Source organism: Rhinoderma darwinii, chromosome 4 (genome assembly GCF_050947455.1).
Source record: "Rhinoderma darwinii isolate aRhiDar2 chromosome 4, aRhiDar2.hap1, whole genome shotgun sequence".
NCBI classification, from domain to species: domain Eukaryota; kingdom Metazoa; phylum Chordata; class Amphibia; order Anura; family Rhinodermatidae; genus Rhinoderma; species Rhinoderma darwinii.
This window is the reverse complement of record NC_134690.1, coordinates 20,418,783-20,440,470: the sequence shown is the minus strand read 5'-3', so window position 1 is coordinate 20,440,470 and position 21,688 is coordinate 20,418,783. Positions and strand designations below refer to the sequence as shown.

Below are 21,688 nucleotides of genomic sequence, written 5' to 3'. Positions count from 1 at the left end.
GAGAAGATCTTTATGGCATGCAAATACTTTACACATTAAACAAAAGTGACTCTAATGTTGTTTAGGCTGGAAGCGTCGCTTCTGCTACAAGTCTGCTATATAGCAAATGAATGGCAATCTGCTTAACACTATGAGAGAGTCAAGGACTTTAATTACTTGAGACTCACTTATTCAGAGAGTTACTCCATTATTGTAATAACAACACGTGCATAACTGTGACTACCAAGGTGAAAACTTAAAGGGCAACTCCAGTAGATATCCATGTTTAACATACACTATGATACTGCCTCCTATATACAAGAATATAAGAACTATAATACTGCCCCTATATACAGGAATATAACTACTATAATACTGCCCCTATATACAAGAATATAACTACTATAATACTGCCCCTATATACAAGAATATAACTACTATAATACTGCCTCTACATACAAGAATATAACTTCTATAATACTGCCACCTATGTACAAGAATATAACTACTGTAATACTGCCCCTATATACAAGAATATAACTACTATAATACTGCCCCTATATACAGGAATATAACTACTATAATACTGCCCCTATATACAGGAATATAACTACTATAATACTGCCCCCTATATACAAGAATATAACTACTATAGTACTGCTCCTATATACAAGAATATAACTACTATAATACTGCCCTCTATATACAAGAATATAACTACTATAATACTGCCCCTATATACAAGAATATAACTACTATAATACTGCTCCTATATACAAGAATATAACTACTATAATACTGCCCCCTATATACAGGAATATAACTACTATAATACTGCCTCCTATATACAAGAATATAACTACTATAATACTGCCCCTATATACAAGAATATAAGAACTATAATACTGCCCCCTACATACAAAAATATAACTACTATAATACTGCCCCTATATACAAAAATATAACTACTATAATACTGCTCCTATATACAAGAATATAACTACTATAATACTGCTTCTATATACAAGAATATAACTACTATAATACTGCCCCTATATACAGGAATATAACTACTATAATACTGCCCCCTATATACAAGAATATAACTACTATAGTACTGCTCCTATATACAAGAATATAACTACTATAATACTGCCCTCTATATACAAGAATATAACTACTATAATACTGCCCCTATATACAAGAATATAACTACTATAATACTGCTCCTATATACAAGAATATAACTACTATAATACTGCCCCCTATATACAGGAATATAACTACTATAATACTGCCCCCTATATACAAGAATATAACTACTATAATACTGTTCCCTATATACAAGAATATAACTACTATTATACTGCTCCTATATACAAGAATATAACTACTATAATACTGCCCCCTATATACAGGAATATAACTACTATAATACTGCCTCCTATATACAAGAATATAACTACTATAATACTGCCCCTATATACAAGAATATAAGAACTATAATACTGCCCCCTACATACAAAAATATAACTACTATAATACTGCCCCTATATACAAAAATATAACTACTATAATACTGCTCCTATATACAAGAATATAACTACTATAATACTGCTTCTATATACAAGAATATAACTACTATAATACTGCCCCCTATATACAAGAATATAAGTACTATAATACTGCCCCTATATACAAGAATATAACTACTATAATACTGCTTCTATATACAAGAATATAACTACTATAATACTGCCTCTATATACAAGAATATAACTACTATAATACTGCCCCCTATATACAAGAATATAACTACTATAATACTGCCCCTATATACAAGAATATAACTACTATAATACTGCCCCCTATATACAAGAATATAACTACTATAATACTGCTCCTATATACAAGAATATAACTACTATAATACTGCTCCTATATAAGAATAAAACTACTATAATACTGCCCCCTATGTATAAGAATATAACTACTATAATACTATCCCCTATATACAAGAATATAACTACTATAATACTGCCCCCTATATACAAGAATATAACTACTATAATACTGCTCCTATATACAAGAATATAACTAATATAATACTGCTCCTATGTATAAGAATATAACTACTATAATACTATCCCCTATATACAAGAATATAACTACTATAATGCTGCTCCTATATACAAGAATATAACTACTATAATACTATCCCCTATATACAAGAATATAACTAGCAAAGTGAAGGAGAAAATGATCCAGCGCTGAAGTTGGTTAAAAGGGAAAAACAAGTCCCATGTTTATTTCAGGAAATTCTTAAAATCGGAAGGGAGACGCAGTCCCAAGGCAGAAAAGTAGGAGTAGTTGGGGTGAATGCCCAAGCCTACGTGTTTCGAACGCGGTCTGCGTTCTTAGTCATGGCAGGAAAGATATTGGCCGTGTGTTTGAGGCTCCACTATATGCACAGGTTATCAGCTGTTTGAAGCCAATATGCTAATTTCGATGATTGGAAAAATTCAGCGAATGAGGAGTGGCTGGCTGACAGCAAATAGGTAAGTTGTAATTACGTAAATTCAACAAAATGTCATTGTGTATTTGTTTATACATGGGATGTTACTCTGAAATAAATAATACCTTAGGTATATGAGTATAAATACACTGTAATGTTATTTTGATTGAACTGGACTTGGTTATTGTTGTGAGCATATAGTGGTGGAAGCCGAAACACACGGCCAAACGGAAAAATTATTTTATTAACTCAAACATACATAAAACAAACAGATATAATATGGTATCATATCAGACAATTAAAAACGTAATAGAAAAATTAAATGTTAAAAAAGGATTGAAAAAAATATGTGTCAATATACCATAATGTTAATTATTTGGGGAATATATTTGACAGGTTCACAAATAAATATATACCAATCAATTGATCGCAAATTGTACCTCTGAGAAATATAACATATATGAAAATACTATTATCCAACATCTGGAACAAATTAATATATCATTTGATTTTATTGTATTTAATATTTGTTTAACTGCTGGTACAAAGCATTCCTATGCATGAATGTAACTTACGTTGTTTAATATTAGTATTAATACATATGTAGAATTTTAACCTGCGTTCAAGACAATGTAATGCACTCTTGTTTCGTGAGTATGAAAATGTATTTTGGGTCTGAAGAAAGGGATTATTTTATATAATTCATTTGGGAGCTGTTGGTTATACCAGAGATTAGAGGGAATGTAAATAAAACGCTGTCTTATTTTGTTCAAACATTTGATATATATAAATTTAATGTTAAGTAATTCTAAATATAGATGGTGGTTTATGATATCGTTGGTAGTACAAAATGTAGGATTTATTATTTGGAAGACTATGAATACATGTAAGACGTAAATCTCGAGTGAAAAAGGATATTATCGCAACATGTCGGATAATGTGAATAGGGTCATTGGGTCTCTGGGAATGAAGTGCGACTTTAATGGTCCGAAATGCTCGCGTGTTTATACATGAGCAGATGGCAGTCTATTGTAATCAATAAGGATTGTTTACCACGGGTGTATGTAAGACGACTTGCACACCTATTGAAAAACAAAAAAGCCAGAGAATTTGAATTAAATAGTGTAATAATATATAATATTGAAGGTATCTAATTTATCACATAGTCTGACTGGTGTTGTTAGAGAAAATAATAATTTTTATTATTTTAGATAAAAATAGTATATGAACGGAAAATCCCTCCATGAGGACAGAACGAGCCAAAAAGACACACCGGGCCAGGGGAAGTCCGATGTTCCGAGTAAGACCAACGAACATCAAGTCCGTAAGTAATTTGTATAATGAAACGAAGGATTAAGCCATGTAAGATGTTTATCGTACTGTTACATATAATTAATAATATAGCTCCGATCATGATCGTATTTGTTTTAGGTTTGTAATACGTTTATTGAAAATTTTCTTTGAGGAGTACAAAACTAATTCTTTTATTGGGAAAAATGTAATGTCCAAAATTGGAAGGAATAGTTTACTAGGTCCAAATTGTTTGTTATCATAGAATTATTAATGCAAAGTATTAAATCCACTAAACGATTTCTATTAATAATTGAAATACTCAGAGTATATGTATATGTTTTGCAGTCAGTAGTACAGAATATGATAGAATCTCAATATTTAGTAGTGGAACATAAGTTCCTTTTTGAGATTAAGTCCTTGGGGGAAACGGGTTTCAAGGTTGTAGATCCAAAATGCCTCTCTTGTGAGTAGGCGATGTTTGAGATTTCCTCCCCTCATTGTCCCCCTCATTTTTTCAATGGCATAGGTACTAAATGTGCTGACATTTCTGTTGTGACATGTAATAAAATGCCTGGCTGCATTCGAGATATTAGTAATAGATGGATTTCTAATATAGCTTAGATGTTCTAAAATGCGAATTTTGAATTTTCTTGTTGTGCAACCTACATATTTAAGTTTGCACGCTGTGCATTCAATAATGTATACTACGTAATCACTATTGCAGTTAATGTAGGATTTAACTGCAAAGGTGATGGTTTCTGTGGAATTTGAATATTGTTTGCTTATCTTGGCAAATGTGCATACTTTGCAAGGACTGACACCGCATTTAAAAAACCCCTTATGTGTCAACCATGTAGGTTTGGAATGATTTGTTGTCAAAAGTGACGGGGACAGTATATTACCCAGGGTTTGAGCTCTTCTAGATACTATTCTGCAACCATCTTTCAAAAGTGTGTCTAGTTTAGGATCTTCGCAGAGCAGGGGAATATACTTTAAAACCATGTTTCTGATGGTATCAAACTGTTTGTTAAATTGTAATACAAGAGTTGGAATGTTGTAACTTGTGGTATGATTTGTTGCAGCAATTTTGAGGGATTCTCTATTTTTGGTACCAACAATATTTTTAGCCCTTGTCAGTGTCCAATCTCTATACCCTCTGGCACTTAGTCTCTGGCAAATGGCAGATTCCTCCCTGGCATATCCCATATGTGAACTGCAATTACGTTTGGCACGTGTCAGCTCACCTATGGGAATTGCAGAAATAGTGTGGGTAGGATGACAGCTGCATGCATGCAATATAGTATTGCTGGATAGTGGTTTACAATAAATATCAGATTGGATAATATCTCCAACTTTACAGGTCAACTTGAGATCAAGAAAATTAATACATGTTGTGTTATGACTACTAGTAAATCTGAGATTAGATGCATTGTTGTTCAAAAATGATAGAAATAGCGGTATGGCAGACACATCTCCTTCCCAAATAAATAGGAGATCATCAATATATCTGCCATACCAATGAATAAATTGAGAGCATGGATTGGTTGGGGAAAAAATAAAGTGCTCTTCCCACCATGCCATTGTGAGATTGGTTATGAGGGGGAGAACTTTGCCCCCATGGATACTCCTCTTTTCTGCAGGTAGTAATTTCCTGCAAAATTGAAGTAATTGTGCATCATAAGGAAATAGGCTGTCTCTACCAAATATGTTTGCAAAACTGGATCATAACCACTATTGTATTTATACTCATATACCTAAGGTATTATTTATTTCAGAGTAACATCCCATGTATAAACAAATACACAATGACATTTTGTTGAATTTACGTAATTACAACTTACCTATTTGCTGTCAGCCAGCCACTCCTCATTCGCTGAATTTTTCCAATCATCGAAATTAGCATATTGGCTTCAAACAGCTGATAACCTGTGCATATAGTGGAGCCTCAAACACACGGCCAATATCTTTCCTGCCATGACTAAGAACGCAGACCGCGTTCGAAACGCGTAGGCTTGGGCATTCACCCCAACTACTCCTACTTTTCTGCCTTGGGACTGCGTCTCCATTCCGATTTTAAGAATTTCCTGAAATAAACATGGGACTTGTTTTTCCCTTTTAACCAACTTCAGCGCTGGATCATTTTCTCCTTCACTTTGCCATTTCATACCGCGGGCCGTCGCGGGGAACCGTTTGACGCTGCTTGAAGACGCAGACCGGTGAGCTGGAGGTTTCTCCCTGTTTTCAAGAATATAACTACTATAGTACTGCCCCTATGTACAAGAATATATCTACTATAATACTGCCTTCTATATACAAGAATATAACTACTATAATACTGCTCCCTATATACAAGAATATAACTACTATAATACTGCTCCTATATACAAGAATATAACTACTATAATACTGCTCCTATATACAAGAATATAACTACTATAATACTGCCCCCTATATACAAGAATATAACTACTATAATACTGCCCCCTATATACAAGAATATAACTACTATAATACTGCTCCTATATACAAGAATATAACTACTATAATACTGCCCCTAAATACAAGAATATAACTACTATAATACTGCCCCCTATGTACAAAAATATAACCACTATAATACTGCCCCCTATGTACAAGAATATAACTACTATAATACTGCCCCTATATATAAGAATATAACAACTATAATACTGCCCCAATACAAGAATATAACTACTATAATACTGCCCCCTATATGCAAGAATATAACTACTATAATACTGCTCCTATATACAAGAATATAACTACTATAATACTGCCCCTATATACAAGAATATAACTACTATAATACTGCCTCCTATATACAAGAATATAACTACTATAATACTGCCTCTATATACAAGAATATAACTACTATAATACTGCCCCTATATACAAGAGTATAACTACTATAATACTGCCTCCTATATACAAGAATATAACTACTATAATACTGCCCCTATGTACAAGAATATAACTACTATAATACTGCCCCCTATATACAAGAATATAACTACTATAATACTGCCCCTATATACAAGAATATAACTATTATAATACTGCCCCTATATACAAGAATATAACTATTATAATACTGCCTCCTATATACAAGAATATAACTACTATAATACTGCTCCTATATATAAGAATATAACTACTATAATCCTGCCCCTATATAGAAGAATATAAGTACTATAATACTGCCCCTATATACAAGAATATAACTACTATAATACTGCTCCTATATACAAAAATATAACTACTATAATACTGCCCCTATATACAAAAATATAACTACTATAATACTGCCCCTATATACAAGAATATAACTACTATAATACTGCTCCTAAATACAAAAATATAACTACTATAATACTGCCCCTATATACAAGAATATAACTACTATAATACTGCTCCTATATACAAAAATATAACTACTATAATACTGCCCCTATATACAAGAATATAACTACTATAATACTGCCCCTATATACAAGAATATAACTACTATAATACTGCCCCTATATACAAGAATATAACTACTATAATACTGCCCCTATATACAAGAATATAACTACTATAATACTGCCTCCTATATACAAGAATATAACTACTATAATACTGCCTTTTATGTACAAGAATATAACTACTATAATACTGCCCCCTATATACAAGAATATAACTACTATAATACTGCCTTCTATGTACAAGAATATAACTACTATAATACTGCCCCTATATACAAGAATATAACTACTATAATACTGCCTTCTATGTACAAGAATATAACTACTATACTGCCCCCTATATACAAGAATATAACTACTATAATACTGCTCCTATATACAAGAATATAACTACTATAATACTGCTCCTATATACAGGAATATGACTACTATAATACTGCCCCTATATACAAGAATATAACTACTATAATACTGCCCCCTATATACAAGAATATAACTACTATAGTACTGCCCCTATGGACAAGAATATAAGTTGGAACCAGTGTTGAATTTTCACCCCTATAAGTCATTAGGACCATCAAAACACTAAAAATTTAACTCCTGTATGTTACTGGAAATGATCATGGTGTTAGAATATTCAGACCAGATTTGTCTGTCTTACCTTATATATGACCACTGGAGTCTGTTTGACTGGTTGACCATCATAGAAGACTTGCAGATCATAAGAATCTTCTTGATGTCTCACTGGTCTGTCAGACACAATTGAATAAAATCATGCGTGTACATATGTTCCAGTCCAGTATACAAATAACCCTTAGTGTTCCTCAATGTGTCTGGAAGCAGGTTTAGGCTATGTGTAATAATAATAATAATCTTTATTTATATAGCGCCAACATATTACGCAGCACTTTACAATTTAGAGGGGACATGAAACAAACAATATCAGAAATTACATAGTGACAAAGTTCATTTACAATTCAAACCTGGGGAGTGAGGACCCTGCTCGCAAGAGCTTACAATCTATGAGGACATAAGGGAGACACAAAGTGTAACAGTGTTTGTTCTGTACAATGGTCCGGCCATTTTTATACACATGCGGTGGTAACATAAAGCTGCATGAGCCGGTCACCAGCCAGTATCCGTGTATGACGGACATGAAGAGAAGGAGTGTGAGGGAATCTTATTCTGATGACTAATCTAAAAGGAGGGCCATGGAAAGGAGTCAGATTAGGGAATGTTATAGGCCTGTCTAAATAGATGTGTTTTCAGGGCACGTTTAAAACTGTGGATATTGGGAATTAATCTGATTGTCTGGGGTAGCGCATTCCAGAGGACTGGTGCAGCATGAGAGAAATCCTGGAGACGGGAGTGGGAGGTTCGGATTATGGAGGATTTTAATCTAAGGTCGTTGGCAGAACGTAGTGCCCGAGTAGGGTGGTAGACAGAGATGAGGGAGGAGATGTAAGGAGGTGCAGCACTGTGGAGAGCTTTGTGGGTGAGAGTAATAAGTTTGAATTTTGTTCGGAAGGGGATGGGCAACCAGTGCAGTGACTGGCACAGATTAGAGGCGTTGGTGCAGTGGTTGGTCATAAAGATGAGCCTCGCTGCTGCATTGAGGTTAGATTGGAGAGGGGAGAGTTTAGTGAGGGGAAGACCGACTAGTAATGAGTTACAGTAGTCAAGACGAGAGTGAATCAGAGCAACAATGAGAGTTTTGGCGGTTTCCTCTGTAAGAAAAGAGCGGATTCTAGAGATGTTTTTGAGGTGAAAATGACAGGAGCGTGAAAGTGATTGAATGTGAGGAGTAAAGGAAAGATCTGAGTCAAAAATAACCCAGAGACAGCGGGTGTGCTGCTTAGGAGTTATGATAGTGCCACACACAGAGATGGAGACATCAGGTTTAGGGAGGTTAGTAGATGGTGGGAACACAAGGAGCTCAGTTTTAGAAAGATTCAGTTTCAGATAGAGAGAGGACATGATGTTAGAGACAGCGGACAGACAATCACTGGTGTTCTGTATTAGAGCAGGGGTGATGTCACGGGAAGAGGTATATACAGTAATTGGGTGTCATCAGCGTAGAGATGGTACTGGAAGCCAAATCTGCTGATGGTTTGTCCAATAGGAGCTGTGTAGAGAGAAAAGAGCAGCGGACCTAGGACTGATCCCTGAGGAACCCCGATAGCAAGGGGAAGAGGAGAAGAAGTGGAACCAGCAAATGACACACTGAATGAGCGGTCAGAGAGATAGGAGGAAAACCAAGAGAGAGCCGCGTCCTTGAGGCCAATAGAGTGGAGCATGTTAAGTAGGAGTTTGTGGTCTACAGTGTCAAAGGCTGCAGAGAGATCCAAAAATCAGGAGAGAGGATTTACCGTCCGATTTAGCCGCCAAGAGATCATTTGAGACTTTAGTAAGGGCAGTTTCTGTGGAGTGTAGAGTGCGGAAACCAGATTGTAAGGGGTCTAGAATGGAGTTAGCAGAGAGATAGCGGATAAGGCGAGAGTAGACCAAGCGTTCCAGGAGTTTGGAGATGAAGGACAGATTAGAGACTGGTCGGTAGTTAGCAGCGCTGGATGGGTCAAGAGTTGTTTTTTTCAGTAATGGGTTTATAATGGCATGTTTAAAAGCGGAGGGAAAGATACCAGAGGAAAGAGAGAGGTTAAATATTTTAGTCAGGTGACTAGTGACAGCTGGGGAGAGCGACTGGAGGAGGTGTGAGGGGACAGGATCACTAGGGCAGGTAGTAGGACGAGAAGAAGAGAGGAGCCTCGAGACTTCTTCTTCAGCTATTGGGTCAAATGCTGTACATTGATATTTACATATCTGCTTGGTCCTTTTCTTCTTGACCAAGGTGGACAACTATCAGGCAAAAAACGCCAATATCCAGGTGGTCATTGACATCATAGGAGATGTATGGTGTACAGTAAACGCATGTACTCAGGACATTCAGGAAGCTTTCTCTCAGTGGTGGTGGGGCAACAAAGAAACCTTCTGAGCTTCTTGCCCACTTTTATAGAAGGCACCATATCAAAGATCTGCTCTTTATAGAGTTCAGTGATTTATTTGATCCAGGCATTTCTTGATCAATGGTTGTCCACCCATGATACAAAAATAGGAAGAACGACCTGTTCTGTACCCTTAATGCATCTAGCAATCTTTCTCTCGTGGTGAAGTAGGTGGGGAAACTAGGCTACCTTCTGAACTCCTTACCCACTTTGATAAAAGTCATCTCGGGTGTTAGATATCATCTCATTATAGAGGTCAGTGTTCTGTTTGATGCGCAATATCTCTTGACCAATGGTTTCCCACCCATGCATCAAAAACAGTATAGACAACCCCTACTTAACACATCTAGAGGACTCTTGTGTTGGTGTTGCTCGCACAACAACGTAACCAACTTTGCTTCTTGCCCACTTTGACAGAAGGCACCTTAAGTGCTAGGTATCTGCCCTTTATAGAGGTCAATGATCTAGTTGATATCAGAATATCCTGATCAACGGTTGTCCACCCATACATCAAAAAGAGCATGGACAACACCTACTTTACACTTTCAGGGACCTTTCTTGGAGGATGAAGGTGGAGATTGTGGTATAGATGGACCCATCTGACCTCAGTTTGCTATAGTTTATAGAGTTGAAATTTTAGAAATAGTGAGCTGTCCAAAAACAGGCTGGTTCCTAAGGTTCCTCCATTTCTCCTGTACCTGTTGATATCATAACCACCTCATGATTTACAGGAGGAATTCATTATTCTACACGTATTTTCCATACCACATTAGTTTATTGGCAGGTCTATTTTCATACATTCAGGTAGCATACCTTGTTTTACACCGGATAGAAAACGTGTAAGACAGGAGAAGGTCACACCTTATTGGAGGCTTCTGAGGACTTGTCATGTACACCTCAAGATGGGGTCCATTTCCAAAATAAACCAGATGTTGGTAGTCCATGGTGCTTTCTGGTTTGTATAAGAGGGGAACATGGTGCATGAAAAATTAGGACATCTCGTTATCACATCTGCCTGGCCTACAGGTGCCTTGGCCCACCTATGCCCATCACGGTCAATGCCACAGCTACCAGAAAGCTATCTTCCCAGTCTGGTGCTCTGGTCACCCTTATATTCTGCTGTTTGACAGTTATTGAGATACAAATAGCCAATAGTGCACACGGAGGGGGCCTTATAGCAAAGATAAAACATTGGCCCCTATAAGGGTGCCTGGTTTTGTCTCCCAGGAAAGATGGGAATTGTGTTTGTTTTCTCTTCTACAGCCTTTTCACAACTCTTGGCTGAGCCCTCACTCTACAAGGGCCCTATAGCGGCCTCTATAGTACATATGTTTCTAGTGTGAGCATAGAACAATAATATATGGTACCCACCTGGTCCTACTACCACTAGTCCCCTGATACACAATGGGGACATATTGATGTACCACATAATTGCCCACATTTACTAAGACTAATATATCTTACGCCAGAATAGGAAAGGAGATATTTGTAGTGATTTTAACCATTCCTCTGTTACTCCTCCTAAAAATGTCAGCACTGATTGGCCGGCATCAATCTGTGAAGGCACACACCCCCAACTGGTAACACCCAGTTGTCAATTTATTCATACATTTTGAGGAGGAATAACAGAGAAACTGCACAAGATAGATTTCTAAGTAAAGATGCTCCAGAATTGTTATTTCATGGGAAATGCAAGTATTAACTAAAACAGACATGCCGGGAGAAGGTACAGGTCTGTTTAATTAAAAAAACTGTGACTTTCTTATATACTCTGTGCACAAATGTCTTTGTACTTTCAAGTTCTCTGCTATCTATCAGTGAATGTGCACATTCCTGTTTAGATCCAGAAGCTGGAGACTGTATAGCCCTAATACTTCTTACAACTGAGGCTTTACTATAAGTGTAACCAGGATATACAATCCTCAGGGAGCTTAAAGAAAAAAAAAAAAAAAAAAGGCCTAAACTCCATACTGATACATTTCGCCTGCACTGATACATTGTAACAAACTATCAGAACAGGAGAGATTTGTGCTCATATAGAATTATTGGTTACAATTGTAGCAAACTCTTTAGCTGTGAAAAGTATTACATCTTTACAATTTTCAGCCTCTGGATTTAAACAAGAATGTTCCCATTCACTGGCAGCAAGCAGAGATCTTAAATATAATGAGGTATGGACAACCCCTTTAAGGAAACTAAAAGTTGGCAAAACCATAGTTTAGGCAGTTCTAGATATAGGTGGTATACTAGAATTGTCCTAATTTCGCATTTGTAGATATTGGCGGGCATAAGAAGTGCTGTTGGCAGAGGTGTAACTATGGGGGGTGCAAAAGATGAAGTCACACCCTGGCCCTGGAGTCTGAAGGGGCCAAAAATGCCCCATGCCCTATATAAGGACACCAGCATTATAAATCAGTTATGATAATTTAGGGGCCCTGTTTTACATTTTGACACGGTGCCCAAGAGCTTCAAGTTACCCCTCAGGCTAGTGGTGGCATAACTAGTGCACATAGTAAAAACAACCCCCATTATAACCCAATCTTACCGTTAAATAGGATGGTAACTAATGTGCCCCCGGCAGTGCTGCCCACCAGAGGATGTGCAGTATAGGTCAGACCATAAGCTAAAATGAAACATATACAGAAATATAAAAAGTTTTAGAATTATTAGTTAATATTTCTTTGCCCCCCCCCCCCCCCCCAGCTTCAAAGATCTGCATTGTTACACCTAGAATGTCAGAAAGATGAAGTGTGTTGCTTGAGGAGAGATAAACTTCCTCCATCTGCTACATCACCCACTTCATTCATTTTTTAGAAAGAGCACGCAAAGTACGGGCACCACAAATTGTATATATGACAAGGGTGCTGCAGAACATGCAAAACGACTAAATATAATTGTAGCAAAGAAAGAAAGCACGATCAAACCAGCGCACACCCAATACAAATAGTATCAAAAAAGTTTTATTGATCCCAAAAAATGAAAATATATAACCCACAGGTAAAAACATTTTAAAAAACATATAAACAAGAGCCCATGTGTACACAAACAGGGCAAAACTACAGTCACAATACTTGTCTGAATGGGATAATGATATACAAATATAGGAAGTCCACTGTCCAGCAGCACCAGCTGTAAAGATATAGATGGGTGCACGCCTTGGGAACCCGATCACAGTTCCATATCCAATAAACATCCAATGATAGGCAGCACTCCAACATCAAGGTGAAAAATAGCTTCAATAGCCCTCGTGCGACGTTTCGGCTCAATACAAGGAGCCTTTCTCAACATGCTTCCTGAAAAAGGCTCCTTGTATTGAGCCGAAACGTCGCACGAGGGCTATTAAAGCTATTTTTCACCTTGACGTTGGAGTGCTGCCTATCATTGGATGTTTATTGGATATACAAATATATATAGTGATAGTGATGGGTAAATATAAAGCATCTACTCCACACAATACAATTGTCTCGAGAACCAGAAACCTGGAACTATCTAGTGCCAAGAAATGGAAAGGAACTGCATGAGAATACAGCTGGATAATAAGCTACAGACAAGCACCAGAAAATGAACATGAAAGAGAGTAGAAGCCAAAAATAATCAAACCAAAAATATCAGGTATGCATGACCCAGAACTACCCCACGTGTATCAAACCTCTCAGTGCAGCTTCCTCAGGGGAAATAGAATATTCTGTCACACCTCTGTCATCTATCTCTCTCTTTCATATCTATCTATCTATCTATCTATCTAATAATATCCAAAAAAGAGGCAGCACTCCGCAGAAAATATAGTAAAGGGTGTATTTATTGCCCCCTGTGCACGCACAGGGGGCAATAAATACACCCTTTACTATATTTTCTGCGGAGTGCTGCCTCTTTTTTGGATATTATTGGAATTAGAACGTGGTCTGTTCCTGAGGAGTTGCACCCACCGTATACTGGTGCTGCTGGATATATTTGTTTCACTATCTATCTATCTATCTATCTATCTATCTATCTATCTATCTATCTATCTATCTATCTATCTATCTATCTATCTATCTATCTATCATCTATCTATCTCATATCTATCTATCTATCTATCTATCTATCTATCTATCTATCTATCTATCTATCTATCTATCTATCTATCTATCTATCTATCTATCTATCTATCTATCTATCTGTCTGTCTGTCTGTCTGTCTGTCTGTCTGTCTGTCTGTCTGTCTGTCTGTCTATGTATCGATTCACCCGGGGCAAAGATTCAGATTGGTGCCCTCCCCCCACTTGTTTCCCGACATCTCCTTTCCCATCGCATGTTTGCTTTCTCTACCAAACAATGAGGTGTCATTTTTATTTCACCATTTTTTTAATGGAACTCGATCATAAAAGCATTTCTACATTTTACAAGCGATATAGTTATAAAACTTAGTTTACATTAAAAAAAGAAAGAGGCCACACACAGCCCCCCTGTTGTAGATAGCGCCACACAGCCCCCTTGTTGGTAGCGCCACACACATCCCCCTTGTAAATAATGCCACACACAGCCCCCCTTGTAGATAGTGCCACACACATTTGCCTTGTAAATAGCACCACACACACCCCCTTGTAGATAGTGTCACACACATCCCCCCTTGTAGATAGTGCCACACACATCCCCTCTCTTGTAGATAGTGTCACACACATCCCCCTGTTGTAGATAGCGCCACACAGCCCCCTGTTGTAGATACCGCCACAAATAGCCCCCCTTTGTAGATAGCTCCTCAAAGCCCCCTTGTAGATATTGCCACACAGCCCCCCTTGTGTACAGCGCCACACAGCCCCCCTTGTAAATAGAGCCACACTGCCCCCCTGTAAATAGCGCCACACTGCTCCCCCTTGTAAATAGCGCCACATTGCCCCCCTGTATATAGCGCCACACTGCTCCCCCTTGTAAATAGTGCCACACTGCCCCCCTTTGTAAACAGCGCCGCACAGCCCCTCTTGTAAACACCGCCACACAACCCCCCTTGTAAACAGCGCCACACAGTCCCCCCTTGTAAACAGCGCCACACAGCCCCCCTTGTAGAGAGTGCCACACACAGCCCTCTTCCCGCCTTGTAGATAGCGGAACACTCCACCCCTTGGAAATAGCGGCACACTGTAAACAGAGCGGCGAGCTGTAGCCTACCGCTACCACTCTCCGCTCTGCCTGACGTGACTTAACGGAGGAGGTGACAGCCCCAGAGTGGACCAGTTCAGTCACCTGACCTGAGTCATCTGACCTCATGCCACTGACGTGAAGTCAGGTGACAGGTCTGGTGACTGGACTGGTCCACTCCCTGGCCGTCACAGACCCCAGTCAGAATACCGCTGCATGAACTCCTGGCTCTTCCTAAAGCTGATCGCTGCTGCAGGTGTCCGACATACAGGGCGCCTATCAGCAGCGATCAGCTGCCCTGCGGCACCCCCCCCTTCCCTACCACCTAGTTGCCCCGCCTGCCCCCCTAGCTACGCCCTTCTATCTATCTATCTATCTATCTATCTATCTATCTATCTATCTAATATCTATCTATTTATCTATCTTCTATCATCCATCCATCTACTTTATTTTTATATTTAATATTTTAAATAATTTTGAGACCATTGTAGCTAAGATGAAGGAAATGTGCTGTGTGTGGAGATAGTGAACTTCTTGCCAATGTTCGGTAAATTATGGGACTGTTGAGGAGTATATGTCCTGTATTACAGACTCGATGCTTCTACGTGATATTCCAAATGTATTTATTTTTTGGGATTTTATTAACTTTCTTAGGCATATTTTGATTTACATATCTAACTTGAGGGATTCCAGGTCCTGTCATGATTATTACTTACCAAGAGCAAGAAACAGCTGGGCAACAAAAATATAAATCACCCCAGAGTTCAGGCAGCACTTCTGGAGTTTCTGCATTTTTTTCCCACTTCATTCGCCTAAAATAAAGAGAATAATTACCTTCAGTTAAAGGGGAAGTCCTTGAATTGTGGTCTAAAATTATATGTCTTGCTATTTATTTTTTTCACTCTACTGTTTTTAGATCTTTTCCTTTAGGACACCGCTATTGTCAGTGTCTCAAGCTTTGCTGCCTTTCCCTTATTCTTTACACTCCATCTGTGCTTCTTTAGATTGTCTGTTGTAGATAAGAACAGGGGCAGTCCTATAGTGTTAGGGTATGTTCACACTGTTGAGGAAGTCATGGCTCAAAATATATTAGATTGAAATTTTACACGAGTGTTCCAACAGAAACTCACTTTGGGAATTTATCCAGATCCAGATCATAGGTTGTATCGATATATCGGGGAGAAGGAAGAGGCACAGAATTTCTAGTTTGCTCAAAAATACTCCTCTGAGGTTTATTGCCAAAAACAATTACAAAAATATCTTTCAAAAAGGATGTAGGCTTGATTTCAGCCAATCATTTACAATATTACAATAACTCTGATTCAACCAATAGCATACAATGAGAATATTTCATATTGAGCCAATCACAGACATACATTATATTTCAAATGTAATATTATAATTCATTAGATGCTTACATCAGACATTCTCTGACAAGAATACAATAGCTTGTTCTCTCAATGGAGGAGTGTGGGAATGTGATAACTTTATGCCTGGGCATTCAGCCAGACTGCTAACTGCTAACTTTATCAAGGTTACACAAAGAACAATCAGAGATTATATATATTTCTGAAATACGGGGGGAAAAGTTCATTGCAGATGGAATAGAACTTACATCTCTGCATGATCCGGCATCCTGCTTGATAATCCATAATTAATTAATTTTTCAATGCAGAGAATATATGGACTGAAATGGACCATCCATCTCAACACGCACAATCAATGGAGGCTGAAAATGACGGAGCTGTTTTCAAGGGAAAACAGATTCTGATTTTCAGCTGTTTTTGTAGCCGAAAATGTTTTCTTGAGGCGTTTTTGGAGCTGTTTTTTGATTGCCACAATGAAAATCAGCTCAAAAAATGGCTCAAGAAGTGCCATGCTCCTTCTTTTTTCAGGGGGTCTTATTAAGTGACGTTTTTTAAAACAGCGGTGTAAAATAATGCCCCGTTTGAACGTAACACCGTTTTCCCCATTGAATTCAATGTCTAGATGTTTGTAGGCATTTAGTTAGCGTTTTTACAGACGTATTTCGAGGCGTTTACGTCTTCATGTGAAAATATAAACTGAAAAAAGAAAATGGTTTTAAACCATACCTATTAGAGATCCCAAAATATGCAATGCATATATAGCACGGAAAGCAGATATACAAAACAAAAAAATAAAAAATTCCAGAAACAAAACAGGCACTCTTTGGGATAATATAAATTTTGTATAAATACAAATAAATGAAAAAAAAAGTATATAAAAATAATAATACTGACAATTCCCCAAAGTAATTATTTTAATAGTAAATTTAATAGCACCAAAAGGGAGGTAATAATTAAAGGATCCATGGTTCACTCCGGGATGGCAGGGAACCCGTCCTAAGCCATTTAAGGCAAAAGGACTGGGTCCCCAACAAACAGGGGCAGATCCATGGATCATAATAATAGAATACCCATCCATTTTTATTAACATGAGAGTAAGTATCTTACAAATTTCCATTAAGTGTGAGATTTTTAAAAAATTAAAATGGACTTACTCCCTGCCATCCTGAGGCAGACATCAAACCGTCTAATCTCACACTTAGGCCTGATTTACACGAGCGTGTGCGTTTTGCGCGCGCAAAAAACGCTGTGTTTTGCGTGCGCAAAAGGCACTTGACAGCTCCGTGTGTCATCCGTGTATGATGCGCGGCTGCGTGATTTTCGCGCATCCGCCATCATAGAGGTGAGGCTAGCCGACGTCAGTCACTGTCCATGGTGCTGAAAGAGTTAACTGATCGGCAGTAACTCTTTCAGCACCCTCGACAGTGCATTCCGATCACCATATCGAGTAACCTGTTTAAAAAAAAAGAGGTTTGTACTTACCGAGAACTTCCCGGCCGTTGCCTTGGTGACGCGTCCTTGGTGACGCGTCCTTGGTGACGCGCCTCTCTTGACATCTGGCCCCACCTCCCTGGATGACGCGGCAGTCCATGTGACCGCTGCAGCCTGTGCTTGGCTTGTGATTCGCTGCAGCTGTCACTTTGTCACTTGGACTGAATTGTCATCCCGGGAGGTCAGACTGGAGGAAGAAGCCGGGAGTTATCGGTAAGTCAGAACTTTTTTTTTTTTTTACACGTTCACGTATATTGAAATCGGAAGTCACTGTCCAGGGTGCTGAATCAGTTTAACTCTTTCAGCACCCTGCACAGTGACTGTCTCCTGCCGGGTTCGGCCAAAACGAGTTCGGCCGAACCCGGTAAAGTTCGGTTCGGTCATCTGTAAGACACTCCGTTCGGATGTTTGTAAACAGAAAAGCACGTGGTGCTTTTCTGTTTACATTCAGTTTGACAGCTCTTGCGCGAATCACGCAGTTCGCACGGAAGTGCTTCCGTGCGACCTTCGTGGTTTTCACGCACCCATTGACTTCAGATTTATAGAACATGTCGTGAGTTTTTTTCAGCACACTCACGTTGACCAAAACTCACGGACTGTCTGCATGCCCCCATAGAGTATTATAGGTGCGTACGACACACGTGAAAAGCACGCGCGTCGCACGCGCGTATATTACGCTCGTGTAAATGAGGCCTTAATGGAACTTTGTAAGATAATTACTCTCATGTTAATCAAAATGGATGGGTATTCCATTATTATGATCCATTGTCTGCCCCTGTTTGGTGGGGACTCGGTCCTTTTGCCTTAAATGGCTTAGAACGGGCTCCCTGCCATCCCGGAGCGAACCATGGATCCTTAAATTATTACCTCCCTTTTGGAGCTATTAAATTTACTATTGAAATAATTACTTTGGGGAATTGTCAGTTTTATTATTTTTATATACTTTTTATTTTTTTATTTTTTTCATTTATTTTTATTTATGTTTCCCCTTTTTCTTCTTTAATTTTGGTTAGGATTTTTTCCTTATATTCTTTGGAGAGGACATCGCTGATCATTCACAAATGTGACAGGGATAGATAATAATATTTTGTGACATATTGTTCGGATCTGATTCTCTATACGTGTGTGTATCTTCCCGTATACTAGTCTGATTTAATATTATTGACAATTTAAAAAAAAAATAGGGAAAGATATACATGATTATATTCTATGTTAATTCTCACGACAGAATAAACACTTTTATGAATTAAAAATTTGGGACTAGTTCCCTTTAAACTCGGCACCATAAAGATGCCATACCCTATTGCATCTGTGAAATGGCTCTGAGGAAATCCCGGTCAGGGATGAAACGCGTCAGCTGATCTAATCAAGGTGCGCTCGGCAGGTAGTGACGTCAACCATGCCTTGCAATCTCCGGCTGTGGTGGAGCACCACATTGAAAAACTACACAGTAGAAAATTTTACTTTTCTGCCAAACTGAGCTTCTCTCTGGACTTTGTCTCTCTCCATCTGTCTTCTCGGTTGTCACCGAGTATTTGGAAGTTGAAATTCTGCAATATTTCACCTCATATTGTGAGTACCATCATATCAGATGAATCGCTCTTGCCAGTTTCTGATTAAAATTTCTAAATATGCAAAAAACGCAAGTGTGAACTGAGACCAGCAGACTTTTTTTTTTTTTTTTTTTTTTTTAAAACGAAGTATAAAGCTTTCGGCTAAATTTCTTATCAGATTTCGCTTGTACTATTTGTAGAAAGTTAACTCCTTTCAAATGATCTTTCATGATACATTTAACTCACTGTGTATGAAGAGAGATATAAGAATAGAAGCATTGTCATAAGTATATGTGTTTGTATCCTGGCCGGGAGATATGTTAATCAAATAATTGTACTTGTTTGGAAAAATTAGTTCTATCCAAACTTTCCCCCTTTTTCTGTGGAATTATATTTAAATGGAAAATTTCTTTATAGAATTTAATAATAACTATATACATCCAGTTTGGATAAAAATTTCTATCCAAGCCTTCCCTGTTTCTATAAATTTGTATTTAAAGGGAAAAATCTTTTTATAAAATTTTAATAAAATTTATACAAAATTTATATTATCCCAAAGAGTGCCTGTTTTGTTTCTGGAATTTTTTTGTTTTGTATTCATGTGAACATACCCTTATAATAAATCTGCCTAGTTATACCGTGATAGGGGGCAGAGGATGTATCACGATTTACTTGATCAATTTAACGACAACCCGTGTAGGAGCTGCAGTGGTCGTTTTATTGGTTGTCACCCGGCTTTCCCACTAATAGATATAACATAATCGTTTTAAAGGAATATTGATGATTGTGATTGTCTCCTGCCCTGCATTGATTTCTATGGCGGTATTATGTGGACACTGTGTGGGAGTATTATTTAGGCATTGTCTGTCAGTATTATTTGGACAGTTCATGACCGTTTTATATGGGCACTGAATGGCATTATTGTGTGGGCATTATACAATATAATAGCATTATGAGGGCAGTATATTATTTGTAGCAGTATTATTTGGACACTGTATAGAGATATTATTTAGGCATCGTATGGCGGTATTATTTTATACATGCAGATTCTGAACTTACAAGACAAGTTGCCTAAATCTGGCAAGTGGGGGGGGGGGGGCTCATTTGCTAGTTATATAGGAGCCCATTTTCTATCAAACCAACACCTGACCTTCCTGGTTAATGGATAGAATTGGGGCATGTTCAGAAGTGGCCTAAATTTTTTACTGCAGATTTTGCCGCAAATTTACAGCAATTGTGCAACGAATCTGCACCCTCATTTGCATATTTGACAGGTACTTCAGACGTTGCGGATATCACAGCGGACTTGCCTCAGTTTTCAGCCTTTGCATTGCAAACTTGAAGTCTGCAGTGAAAATCGGCTGCTTCTCCGCTGGCGGCCATGCATGCTGCGGAATGAGAATTCGTCACCGCAGCCTATTTTCCGCAACGACTTTTTCTGCAACGTCTGCACTGTTACCTAAAAAGCCATAGAAAGTAATTGAATAAAAGTCTGCTGCAATACCGCCACGTCTGAACGTGTCCTTAGAGGCGTACAGTAAAGACTGACACATAAGCTGAGCAATAGGTGAAAGTGGAAACCTGGAAGTTTGCTCTGGACGCTGGGTGACAACCCCTTTGGGCAGCCATTATTGAATGTCACTATTGGTAACGCGGCATAGGCCAAGACAACTCAGGCTCTGACGTTTCCAGGTTAATATATTTCCATTTTATAACATTAATAAAGACTCACGTGTTTTATGTTAATAGAAAATCCACAAAGAAGAATTGGGGCTTAACTCCAGGGAACGTCATGTGTTTTCCATCATCCAGACTAGAACTTTCTAGAGCGGGATGTCTTGGTGTTGTCTTCTGGTGGTGGCAGCGTTGGGTCCGGGGTATTATATGGC

At 38.1% G+C, this 21,688-nt stretch overlaps 1 protein-coding gene across 1 annotated transcript in view; it reads right to left on the bottom strand.

Annotated features, from left to right (window-relative positions):
* The window catches only part of PKHD1 (PKHD1 ciliary IPT domain containing fibrocystin/polyductin), a 515,144-nt gene extending 498,957 nt beyond the window's left edge, over positions 1-16,187 (bottom strand). Inside the window, exons 1-4 of the mRNA XM_075860893.1 lie at positions 16,105-16,187; positions 12,820-12,897; positions 11,088-11,226; positions 7,934-8,021 (exon numbers count right to left, since the gene is read on the bottom strand). Coding sequence (XP_075717008.1) covers positions 7,934-8,021; positions 11,088-11,226; positions 12,820-12,897; positions 16,105-16,180 — 381 coding nt within the window. The 5' untranslated portion in view covers positions 16,181-16,187. The remainder of the gene's footprint in view (positions 1-7,933; positions 8,022-11,087; positions 11,227-12,819; positions 12,898-16,104) is intronic.
* Between the last annotated feature and the right edge of the window lie 5,501 nt (positions 16,188-21,688).